Below are 13,269 nucleotides of genomic sequence, written 5' to 3'. Positions count from 1 at the left end.
TAGTATGGACAAGGCCACTGAGTTTCAGAAGCAAAGACAGTCTAGATTTCAGTCACCCTCATTTGGTCACCAACAGACGTAAAGGAGAATAGAGAGACATACACAAAAGGAAGAAAAAGAAAAGAGAAAAGAAAAGAAAAAAGAAAAGAAAAGAAAAAAAAAAAGAAAAGAAAGAAAAGAAAAAAAGAAAAGAAGAGAAACAGAGCAATACATTAGTTTTCATTGTGGTAATATGCAATCTGTGTGGGATATGGTGTTTGAGACTTCCAGACTTCTTGGAACTTCCAAACATTTTTCAAGTTGCTTCTTTCCTAGGTGACACTTAATACATTTTTTAAAAAGGACTTGAGGAGAATTTTTACAAGATGCTCAGGAAGTGTGGGAATGCTGTGTGAAGTGATGACTTACAGAAGGGTGAGATGCTGTTCAAAGAAGTTTTCACTGAGAATGGTTCACACAGTGGACCTGTACTGGCTTTTACTCTGCTGTATGGCAGATGTCATCATGGGTGCATGCAGAGGTTAGAAAAATAGTGACATTTGCCAAACATAAAAGAATGATGCCTTTAGGAGGAGAAATATTCCATTTCCTTAGACATTTTCTCATGACCTCTGACAAAGGCTGGGCCAAATTTGTTCCTTGTTTAACTGCATTGTTCCTTTAATTGATTCAAACAGGGTTACAATCAAGAATCCATGTGGTGCCTCAAAACTGATTGTAATGAGGTACGTTAGTAAACGTACCTCAGGAAATTAGGATCTTGCTGGTCTGCTTGCCTGAAATAATGCTTTCAGTGTTACTAGGCTGGTAAATATTATCTTCAGTCAGTATCCAGTTTGGGCTGACAGAAAATGGTGAGTAATAAGTGAGTAATAAAGATAAACTTTGCTGGCTACAGAATCAAACACCCGTTCAAAAGAATGCTTAAGAATGTGCTTAAATGCATTGCTGAATAAGGGTGTGTCTAATTATGTAATTAGAATTAGCACACTCTTTTGTGCTTTCCTGGAGCTGAGCCTTGCCCAGGAACATTTTGCTGAATCTCAGTGTTTAATACAGCTAAAAGTGAGTACCATTTGGAATCTTATAATAATGCTGGTAAAACTAACAGATGCCAGTAGATCCTGACATTAACCTTTAAAGCATGTGGTGATTTTAGAAGTCAAACAGTTGACCTAGAACATGCACATATTTTTAGAAACCCTTAAATATTTGAGCTGGAAAATGTTGTGCCATAAAAGATGTAAAGAGACAGGATTTCCAAATAAACAGAATCTTTCTGTATTATCACTTCTACTTGGAATCTGTGGTAATAAAAATTCATGCGCACACCAAACATGCTGTCAGGTTTTTTCCAATATGTATTTGGAGTGGAGGGGGAGGAGATGAAAAGGAGTACAGCTTTTATTTGCATACAGGGTGGTGCTGCAGTAACAGCTACCCCAGAGTGAGCTGCAGCATGAACAGAGCAGAGGGCAGTGCAGGGCAGTCACCGGCTCCAGGGCTGCAGATGGCTCAGGCTGTGCTCTGACACTGAGGTTTGGCACGTCTGATGAGCAGCACTGCTCAAACCACTGCTGCACAGCTTCTCTGTCTAAATCTCTCTGCTTTTAAGCCAAGCCAGCTACCTCTGCTGCCTCCTACCATAATCTGGCAGCTCCCTGAGTGCAGGTGAAACATGTTCCCTGAATAGGCTTTGAGGAAGGTCCTGAGATACTTATCTGACTGTTGCATTGTTCTTACACACTAATGCTGCAAGCATTGCTGATAGGGGGTGATCTACAGAGGAAAAATGAGCACTGTGCTAAGTTTGGATTTGTTCTTTCCTCAGCTATCCGGTATGATGGAGTTAACGTGTTTGGCTACACAGTCTGGTCCCTCCTGGATGGCTTTGAGTGGCATAGGGGGTACAGCATTCGACGTGGACTGTTTTATGTTGATTTTCAAAGCCATGACAAGAAGTTGATGCCCAAATCTTCTGTCTTGTTCTATCAAAAGCTGATAGAAAAAAATGGCTTCCCACCTTTGCCTGAAAACCAGCCCATTGAAGGTATTTTTCCCTGCGGCTTTGCTTGGGGAATTGTTGACAACTACATTCAGGTGAGTCTGATAATAAAGCCGACAGGCTGTCCAGCCAGATCAGTGCACAAGTTCACAGTGACATATTTGCTGAATAGTGTCTTTGCCACAGTGCTGAAAGGAGATGGGTACAAGGCTTTTGAGCCAAACAGTGTGTCTATCATTCTTCACCAGACTTGCAGTGTGTGACCAAGGCAAACCAGTCAGACTGAGTAATGTTATTTACACTGTAAATAACATTATAGAAAAATGTATGGAAATGGAAAGGAGTCTGATGCTTGTCTTTCCTGAGCAAATGTGATCAGCTGTGGGAAGTCAGCTCTTTTCAAAGGGAAGTCAATTAAATCTGCTAAACTGTAAAATGTATGTTTTAGAAAACTTCCTGACAACTCCTAAAACTCCAGTGGCATGTTTCTGTAGCTTATGCATATACATCCTGGTACTGTTCTTAGAGAGATTTTATAGAAAAGGAAGTGAATGATAGTAGATTTAAATGAAATTTCTATATTCCTTCTATTTCATTTTATGTTATACTGTGTCTGATGAGGGCCTGCAGTGCCCCTGCATAGAACCTAGCTAGTTCATGGCCCTCAGTCTTTATTTCAACTGATTTGATACTTTGGGAGAATTTTTCAAATTATAATACTTTATAACATGAGTAAAAATTCTACTGTAGTTATGATTGCTTTAACTGTTGGGCTCTATAATTTTCAGATGCTATTTTGGGTTACAGAGCTTCTCTAACCACAGTAAAGAGGTGTAAATTCAAAGCCAAGGCTTCATCCAAAACCAGAATTTTTAATTTATATTTTCCACAAAGGCAGAACCTTTCTTAAGGCTTGAATATGAGGAGCTTTTTGTTTTTTCTCACTCCAAATGTAAGATTTGGCTTTCTCTTGAGAAATACTGCAGCCTTCTTACCTCATGCACCGATTTCCAAGAAAATTCAAGTCATCCTCCTAGCTCTCAGATAGATTAAGAACTGGAAATGGGATTGCTGCTTTTTGGAGTCAGTAACAACTGTAAAGTTGTGGAGTCAGTAACCTGCAACAACTTAAAAATCCCTCCCATCCCCAAAACCTTCAAAGCTGAATATTTTAGTTTCAAAAGGCCATTCAAACATTTTGTACTGTATGGCTGAGGTTGTTTGATTTATAGATGCATCACGGTGGAAAAACTATTTTGACAGCATTCCCACAGTATTAGTGGCAATGCATGCTTTAGTAATCTACAAGGGACAATTCTCCAGAAAAGCAATTTCCCTCAGACATGCTGTTTTTTATTACTTTCTTCTACAAGCACAGTACTGACCTCTCCAGAGAAAGTAGAAACTGATTTTCAGCAGCTTCTTTTATACAGTCTGCAGAGCCTCAGCTACAAGTTGAACACTGGTTGTAGGCTGACACCTGCTTTTCAAACAGAGGGCAAGACAAGGAATCTGAGCTCACGGGGAAGCCACACACCAGAGATTAAAAAGAAAGAGAAAAGGACAAATAAAGACCGTGGTACCACCATCCTGTGGTTTGGATCTAGAAAGAATTGCACAGAGTATAAACGAGGAAATTTCGTACTGTGCATTATTATAAGTAGTTCAGTTTTTCATTTTCTAGTCCTTACTGTGTTGGTGATTTTCATTACAAAGTGAAGGTATAATTCTGAGTGACCCTGAGAAGCTCATCTTGTCCTGTGTTACTGTGTATTATACAGGCAGTTGTGACATCTGAAACCCTAAAGCCTTCTGGGAAATGCATTTTCTGTTGGAGTAACATACAGTGGGTTTACTTAGAGGCCCAAAAAAATTCAGACATCAACAGCCTGGTGAAATAACTTGGAAATTACTTCAGTATGAATTAAATAAAAAAGGATGTCTTCAGCAAGAAGGAAAAAATTTGCTTGTCCGCTGAATTTTTGCTAAAAATCAAGTGCAGATCATTACTCATTTTTCATCATAGTCAGGGAAAGAAGAGAACACAGAAATAATGTTGTATTCATTATTTCTTCTCATGTGTTTAGGGAGAGGTCTTTAAATTGACTGTACTGGGTAATTCACAGCAGACAGTCTCTCTGTATACCCTCCTTAATTTTCGAAGAAAAACATTTTAAAAATTACTGTAGTCTTCACTGAATATCTTCTTCTCTGGATATCTGTTGCAGACTTTGTGCCTTATCCCCGAGCAATCCCTTGTTTCTTTTGAAAACTGGAACATCTTAGAGAAGACATAAACATGATGACCATTAGCATAAGCTTGTTTGGAAAGTAGGGTGAAAAGAATATGTAGATTTGGTACTTTTCTGACATCACTTGTTAACAGAAAAGTCATTCATTCAATGAGCCCAAGATGCCAGTATCAGAGATGCCGAATGCAATGTTTTGATTCAGGATATTCTTTCACTAGGCTGTGTCTGATGGTTATGAAATTCCCACCTACCTGGAACAAACAGCTTGAATCTGGTGTGTTTCCTGTTCCTGCTAGGTAGACACGACACCTGCCCAGTTCCTTGACTCCAGTGTTTATGTGTGGGATGTTCACCAGACAAAGAAGCTCATTAAAGTGGATGGAGTTTATGCCTCGAAGCGCCAGCGTCACTGTGTTGACTTTGCTGCTATCAGGCTCCAGGTCTCCCTTCTGCAAGAAATGCATGTCACACACTTCCATTTTTCACTGAAATGGTCCTTAATCCTTCCTTTAGGTAACCTTTCTCTAATCAACCACACACTTGTACATTACTATCAGTGTTTTGCTAGTGAACTTCTCAGGGTTAACATAACTCCTGTTGTTGCTTTATGGCAACCTATGATTGAGAATCAAGAGCTTCCAGTTTCTCTTGCCAAATATGGAGCTTGGGAAAACACAGAAACTGTTCAGGCTTTTGTTGAGTATGCCAGATTCTGCTTTACAAGTCTTGGGGACCATGTCAAATTTTGGATAACCATGAATGAACCGTCTGTGAAAAACCTGACATACACAGCAGGGCACAACCTATTGAAAGCCCATGCAAAAGTCTGGCATCTTTATGACAAAGAATTCAGGAGATCTCAGAAGGGCAAAATATCTATAGCTTTGCAAGCTGACTGGGTAGAACCAGCTTGTCCCTTTTCCAGGAATGACCAAGAAGTTGCTGACAGAATTTTAGAGTTTGACATTGGCTGGCTTGCAGAGCCCATCTTTGGGAATGGAGACTACCCGGAGGTGATGAGAGCATGGCTTCACCGAATAAACAGTATTGACCTGTATAATTTCCACTTGCCTTACTTCTCAGAAGATGAAAAGAAGTTAATACAGGGCTCATTTGATTTTTTTGCCTTGAGTCACTACACTACTACCCTTGTGGGCTCAGAGAAAGAAGATGCAGTAAAATATGACCACTACCTTGAAGTTCAAATGATCAGTGACATCACGTGGCTTCACTCTCCCAGCAGAGCTGCAGTAGTGCCCTGGGGACTGCGTAAATTGCTCAAGTGGGTGAAATCAAAGTATGGCAATGTCCCAATTTATGTTATGGCTAATGGGATTGATGATGACCAGAATATGGTGCATGATAAGCTCAGAGTGTATTACATACAGAATTACATCAATGAAGCTTTAAAAGGTAAGGAACCACAGATGGTTTATATGTACCAAATCCCACTATTAGTATACAGTGTGTGATAAAGTATGCTTAGCTTTATAATACATGTTCTCTGTAGAATACTCCATAAATGAGATGCTACTACAGTGTAACAGGTAATTTTTCCCTTGATTTATGATTGATTGGTATTACTGAACGTCAGGAGGCCTGACCTTGCTTATATTCTGCATAAGATAGCAGAAGAAGATTTTTATGGATTCACTAAATTTAAATAGAAGTTGCGTGAGTAGCTCCACATGTATTTAGTCAGATTTTCATCTTATTGCACTTCTACTGTTGTTTTGCTTTGTTGCTTCTCTCCACTGATGTGCCTCAGGGCTGGGTATGAGTTCTGTTCCTCTGTTGTCTCTGTATCTTATCCAACAGTGATCTTATCCAACAGTGATCTTCATAATAATTCAGCTGTCTACCTCATTATGCCATTTCCTGGACTGTTTCCTGCTATTCAGAACACATACCAGTCAGTCCTTTTCTCTGTATCAAAGATTCATGAATTATAAGGCAAAAAGCATTTTGAGTCATCCTCTCATACAGCACATACTGTTTTTTCCGAAAAGCACAAGACCCAAATGAGATAATTTTTACTGATGAAGAATCTTTGGCACCTCACAGTGTGTGTATAGATATATATATGAATCTCATTTCTACTACTAATTGCTCTAGCTTCAGATTTAAGCAATTTTGTTGTGCATTTCCACATGTATTTTACCTATATAGGTATTTGCAGACACAAGACAAGCTATCTCTCATTTATCTCTTTGATAGATAATACAAACAAAGCTCTTTGTGTCCCTTGCTATAAAGCATCATTTCAAAGCTCTAAGCTATTAAGTTTTCCCCTATATGCTGATATTCCTCATGAGAGGTGTAAACCCACACCTGGACACACTGTTCCTGTCACAGCCACACTTAGGCAGGTATAACATAACCTCTTACCCTTCTCATTTCTACATGCAAGCAGGCTGTTGGCCTTCTTGGCCATAGTAGCAGGTTGGTTACACAGGTTCTGTGGTGATTTACTGGCATTTTAAACTCAGTTACAGATTCCTTCCCCCTGTTTGAAGTGGGACTGCCTCTTCTAAACTAGGTCTGCTTGCCTTTCACATTTGGTCGTGTTCAAATGCCTGCTGCTTGTTTGTGCAAACCTTGCTACACGAGCTAAGTTATGTCTCTAATCTTTGTGACTTGCACACTGTGAGAAAAAAGTTTTACATTTATTTCAGGTTGCTGATATATTTAAGACCATTAAACAACTTAGTGCTAAAAGCCGAGCTCCATGACCATGGTAGAAATATACACACTGTGACACTTACTTACCTTCAATTACATTTCTAGACTTACTTCTAGTTCTATTACTTCTTAATTCTACTTGAGACTAGTTGAAATTTATTTTGGGCTTCCCTTGACCTCATAACATTCTATTTTCTTGTTCCAAATGCCATATAATATCAAGTAATTTGCCTTGTGAAACTCTAAGTATTTAACATCAAACATCATTACTTTTATTGATCTGCTGGTCTCAGAAAACAAAAACGTCAAGTTATTTTGATAAGATTTATTTTTCATAAAGCCAAGTTGATTTGCATTAATCATGTATTATCTCCTAAATTTTATATTTATCAAGCTTTATTTAATCTGTTCCACTCTTTTGATAGGTAGTGAAGGATGGCTGACAGTTCCTGTCCACTTTATTAACTATTGGCTTTAACTTCCTCCTCTGTAATTTCCACCTCTTTTGCTGATTACTGAACATCAATATTAAGTGCTCAAGAGTTCATTCTCCAACATTTTGTAGCACTGGATGCATATTTTATAATTCTATAGTTTAAAAAATGTTTTGGCTGTATTTGGGCTTGTAGTTTCAAAGTGGTTTTTTTTTTTTTTTTCTGTATTGCTTGTCTCCTTGGCACTTCTGTTTTCAAAGTGTCTGTGGATATGGACTTTTCTCCCAGTTCCCATTAGCAAGAACACCTACACGCCTCTGTTATTTACAGAACTTTGCCCTTTGTACTGTTCTGGTACCACTGTCCCCCAGTCACTTCTTTCTCCCTCTTCTCTCCAGCCTGTAAATAGTTCCTGTGTTTTTCAGTTTAACCTATTTTCTTACCTTTTCACCTTCTTTGTGATAGATAAATATGTCTTTGCTAACTAGCAGTAATACCTTTCCTAAAGCTTCATCTCCCCCTTTAGACACCATACACTCAGCCATTGTGTTTGATCCATCAGCTTTTCCATTTTTTTCTTCTCCTTCTCTAGTATTGCACTTTTATCCATCTTGTTGTTGCATAACCTTGGCATCATGACTGGTTCAGGTTTCTCTAAGTCTTTTTGCAAGACCTTGTGCAGTAACTAAGATGAATTAGAAATCTTGTATCCTTACCTCAGTGTCACAGTGTAGAGGGGGATTGGTATGTGTATGCCCTGGCCTTAAAGTCCCTATTCTGCCTTCTTCCTCCAGCTGATTTCAGGCACTGCATGTGGAAATTTTTGTGTGTGTAATATTGCTCACCTGCATTGTTCCAGGGGAGCCAGCAGGTTTGTGCAGATAAATGATTCCAGGATACAGTACAGGACCTTTTGGACAGAGGCTGTATTTTGAAGTGCTTTGTACTCTCTTTAAGTACATCTTTGCCATTTGAAAACAAAGAACAGCAGTAACCATTTATGTAACACCATTAAATCCATCTGCAGTTCTGCAAACACAACTAATTATCCTGGGCAGCAGTTCTGTAAAAGGCCAGGTAAATATTATTTCATTTTACACATGAAAGTAGGTTAGAAGTGCTAAAGTCTTGCATGTGGCTTCAGAAAGAATTGTTTCCAGAAGCATATAAAAATTCCGTCCTGTGTTCATCTGCTTTAATTTGCTAAAACAGTGATTTTGAGAGATAAGCTATTACAGTTTGTGTTTACTACCTTGGATTGATTTTTTTTGTCAAGTGGGATGGATGGCTCAAGGTTAACACTGCAGCTGCTGGGCCTCTTCCAGTAGCTGAGTTAGCAATATGGATTGTGGACACGTTCTCAGTATAGGTCATCTTGGATCAGAAACTTGGGTTAATAACAGGAGAGAGCTGTGATTTGCATAAACTTTCCCCTTGCACCGGTAATATCCCAGAACACAACCTCAGCGTGAGGTGATTTTTCTTGGTGTCACTGTGCCTTTGCTAGTGAGAAGTGAGGCATCCTGTGTTTCTTGACTGTGCCCATCAGGATGTGCCCTGCAAGGGAGAAGGAGCAATCAGAGAAACAGGCTGCAGAAAACTAGGGGCAGGAAACCCCAAACGTGTATTCTTTCATAGGTGACAAAGAGAGCCATCTTTTCATGGTAAGATCTATGCTGATCGTTAAACACCGTCAGGCACTCACAGCTGTGTTTGCCAAGCGTAAGGAAATAAATTGCAGGATACTCACAGATCACGCTGTCTGGCAGTGGCTGACAGATTCTTATTTCTTATGAGAAACACTTCACAGATGTACATGTACCTTACCTAATTTTGGAGAGAAGTGCAGATGTGGATTTGACATTCCCTTGCCCCTCCTTTACGTATGGACATATGGTACTGCTCTTGAATGCAAAGTGACATTGATTCATTTCTTCAACACTTTGTCTTCTTTTGCAGCTTATACCTTGGATGACGTCAACCTTCAAGGATATTTTGTCTATTCTTTTAATGACAAGACTGCTCCTAAGTATGGTCTGTACAGCTACGTTGCAAATCAATATGAACCAAAGCCTTCTCTGAAACATTACAGAGAAATAATTGGCAATAATGGTTTTCCTGGTCCTGAAACTCCTGAGTTACTGTGTCCAGAAGAGGTTGCCTCATGTCCCGATTGCCACTTCTTCCGAACAAGAAAATCATTATTAGCCTTTATCTCTTTCGTATTTGTTGCGTTTATTGTTACTATATTCTTCATTACTTACTACTCCAAGAGGGTAGAAAGACGGTATAAATAGAGCTTCTCCTTTGATGCATCACTCAGTGTTGTTTTTCTTGCAATCCCTTGGGAAATCTGAAATAAAAATGCACAATGCTGTGATTGCTTCAGCATTAGGAAGGCATTTACACTGCTCGATACTGCAGGATATTGACATTGAGAAGCTATTGCTTGCATATGGCTTCCAGAAATAATTTTCTCTGTTATAGTATCTTTGGTTTATAACCAGTCCTTGATTCCTGTGGTTGGAGTTGTCTCACAACATTCCCTGGGACCTTTTGTTAAGCAGATGCTTTCCCCCTCTTGGATTTCCCTTGCTGAACTGTACAGGTGAAAGTAGGTTTTGAAAACATAGTGTGATGTAAGAGCCTAAATGTCAAATTCTCCAAGACTGTGGTGAAACAAGAATTTACTTTTCCAAATTAGGGTTTAACACTGATGTTTCTTAACCAGAGCTAGAACCTAACTGGAGCAGGGATCATGACTGAGAAGAAAGATGGAGGAGAACAGCAAAAGCAGTGCCAGGGGAAAGATTAACCCCTGTCCTGAAGCAGATGCAGGAGGAAGAACAGGGGGAAATGAGTTTGTACTGCTGGGAGCTCTTGGTAAATCAGTAACTGGTACTGTGACTACATCTGAGTTCAGGATGCCATTGGGGAACTTCAGTTAAAGGAACTGAGTCATTCTCAGGGGGGTAAGAAGCAGAGATATATTCAGGGATTGCAGGGGTCATGCCATCTACTGGGAAGAGACAGGAAGGATGAAAGGGCTTCCCTTTGTTTTGCTCAGGAAAAAAAAAAAGGCAAAGAGCAGGAACTGCGATGTCTTCACAGTCTCAGTTGGCAGAAAGCTGTGTGCCTGACCCCGTACCTCTTGCCCTGAACCCAGGGACATGGCACACCTGGGTCACCCTGTTTCTGCACTTCTCACAGCCAGTTGAATTCAGCTGCCACTGCTGCTGCCTGGCTACCTGCCTGCCTGCTGGAAACTTGTGGTAACTTAGCAGGGATGACCTCTGCTATTTGTGTTGAGTGCAGAGACTTTAAAAGCCAGCATACTGGTGTAATAGTGCAGCACTTTATTGCTGCTAGGGTCTGAGATGGTGGAGCTGTTGGGCCAAACCTCTCACTGGTTGGCTGGAGGTTCTCCTTTGAGCAACTTGACCTGGCAGCATTTTATCCCAAAGTATTATTGGATATCTGAGGGCCTCTTGTTAGTCTCTCAACAAGATAAAATAGCAGAAAGTTAGCACCATTGTTTATTAGTAGAAATAGAGAGAGAATGGGAAAGAAACCTATGTCATTTTGTCTGCCTTGTGAATTGCTGCATTCGGAGTGCCCTCAATGTAAAGCAGTACGGTCATTTTTGTCTGCTCTCTAACTCTAGGCCTGCATTGCCTTCAGCTGTAATTGTATTTTTATTGTTATGTGAACAATGTCACTCACTGGAAAGAACATTTTAAAAGAAATGTGCTCTGTGTTAATCAAGAATTATTTATCTACTAAAGCTGATTATGTTGTATTAAATGTCATGTTTATTTACTAGATTACTAGAAGATGACTAAATAACCTTCCAGAGCTCTTTTCTGCCTGAACACTCTATGATTCTATACTGTATATTAAAACTTACATATGAAATATGATTTTAATTTGTAATTTAAGATTCTATTTTTCTTAAATGATGTATAGAAAAAATAGTATCTTCTCATAATGATTAATATCTTTTTCTTCCAGTTCTAGTCTTTAATAGGTCTCTCTTTGCAATTATGTATATTTTGATATTGAGATTAAGGTGCACATTTCAGGGTAAGTGATGAAGTATTAAAAATACGTATAAAAATTATTTATAGACTAATAGGACTTGCTGTAGAAGAAACATTTCAAACTGCTATATATTTATGCATTGGTGCCTGGTGCACTGAGGATTATGAAGAAATAGCTCTCCCTGAGTGTATGAAATGTGGAATGGCTTTTCCCTGGCACAGCAGTGAATCACCGTGCAATGCGTTATGCCAGCTGCCAGATGCCTTTGCAGCACGTAACAAAAAGTGACATTCATTTAGCACAAGCTGCACTCAGGTCATGCCCAGCTTGTGGGTTGTGTATGCCTCTGTGTGTGTGTGTGGTATTTTGCTGTTGGTCAAATTTCAGGGCCTGATGTTTCTGGGGAGCCAGGTGTACCTGGGTTGTGCCTGCACCCCTGGGTTTGAGGGGGCTCAGGGGGGAAATCCGGTAGAGCACAGGTGCCATGGGCACGGTGCTGATGGAACTGGCCCGACCTGATGCTTCACAAGCAGTTCCCGTTCATCCAGCTGCTGCTGGGAGCTGTGGAATGGCCCAGGCGCGGCACAATGTGTGAAACAGCAGTCCCAGCACGGAGGAGACACGGCAGGCTCTTCCCAGAGAGGCTGGGTGATATGTAACCACTGACAGGCAGATGGCACCAGCTGGATAGCTAATTTGTAGGTAAAGTGGGATTTGTTGCTGTGTGATCGTATCCACTCATGGAGCCATGACCCATGGAGCTAACACAGCCTTTGGCATAGCTGCCTTCAGAAGAGGTTTTAAATATCACTGCAGAGCACAGCTGGCTTGAGCAGGGCATGGTTGTTGCCAAAGTGACACTTCTCCCAAGTGTCCTGCCTGTGGAGCTGCCTGGGCCAGTGAATTGCACAACGATGGGCTGTTCTGATGGAGATAATGGTACGGTTTTGCCTCTGGAATCTGCTTTATTTTATGTAATCAGGGACAGTGCAAGTTTCCTGTCAATCGTCTTGAAAAAAATCACTCTTCAGTAATAACAAAGAAGCTCTTGAATAGGCAAAGATTAGGTACCTGTGGCAATCACCTCCTTTGGTCCTGCTGTGGGGCACTTGCTGCCTTCCATGCCCACATGAGAGCTGAGAGCAGTGATCTGGCACTCCCAGCCCCATCTGTGCATCCTAAGCAGAAATGCAGGCAGCAGCAAGGACTTGGAGCAGAGGGGGCTCTCTGCTCAGGCTGCAGAGACAGCTTGGTGGTGGCGGGTGGTTTCTTTTCTCAAGAGCAACAAGGCTCGGCATGTTCAACTTGCAGTTTTTTAGGTAGACTGCTTTCTTGATTTTTGACTGTGTTTATAGAATGAAATGTTGTTGCCAGTTTACTCAATGCTCCAGATTAAACATTATATCTGTTCAAAATATTTTTATGACATGTGTGCAAAGCTTCTGGTTTATTTCTTGAAAAGATTGTGCAGAGTGACTGTGGGAGGGATGTCTTTGCTAAATGACAGGATGAATGTTACATTGTTTTTATAACAATTGCAGAAGTGAAATAAAGATACTGAATGTAACAAATTGTAACATGATCTTACTGTTTAATCTGTCCAGTTTCTTCGCCTGCAGCATGAAGTACAGAACATCTCAGGAGAGGCTATTGTGATAACTCTGCAAGGAGTTTGTGTTGTTTGTTTTTCCAGTGACACAGAAATAACTAACTTTTGTGGGAGATTGCTGGGGCCTGTGGCTAAACAGATGTTTTTCCAACAGATCTAGGAGTTTAGAGGGTTTTTGTTATTTGAGTGGGGTTTTTTAATTATTATTTTTTAAAGTGACTGTTGCTATTTAGAAAATCTGGGAAG

The 13,269-nt window shown here is 40.2% G+C and overlaps 1 protein-coding gene across 1 annotated transcript in view; it reads left to right on the top strand.

The window, feature by feature from the left end:
- KL (klotho) overlaps nt 1–12,968 on the top strand; it is a 48,607-nt gene extending 35,639 nt beyond the window's left edge. The window contains exons 3-5 of the mRNA XM_041487334.1: nt 1,832–2,100; nt 4,554–5,670; nt 9,333–12,968. Coding sequence (XP_041343268.1) covers nt 1,832–2,100; nt 4,554–5,670; nt 9,333–9,670 — 1,724 coding nt within the window. The 3' untranslated portion in view covers nt 9,671–12,968. The remainder of the gene's footprint in view (nt 1–1,831; nt 2,101–4,553; nt 5,671–9,332) is intronic.
- The last annotated feature ends 301 nt before the right edge of the window (nt 12,969–13,269 follow it).

Source organism: Pyrgilauda ruficollis, unplaced genomic scaffold (genome assembly GCF_017590135.1).
Source record: "Pyrgilauda ruficollis isolate IOZ18807 unplaced genomic scaffold, ASM1759013v1 scaffold8, whole genome shotgun sequence".
NCBI classification, from domain to species: domain Eukaryota; kingdom Metazoa; phylum Chordata; class Aves; order Passeriformes; family Passeridae; genus Pyrgilauda; species Pyrgilauda ruficollis.
The sequence above is the reverse complement of the archived record's forward strand: the minus strand, read 5'-3'. Positions and strand labels throughout refer to the sequence as shown.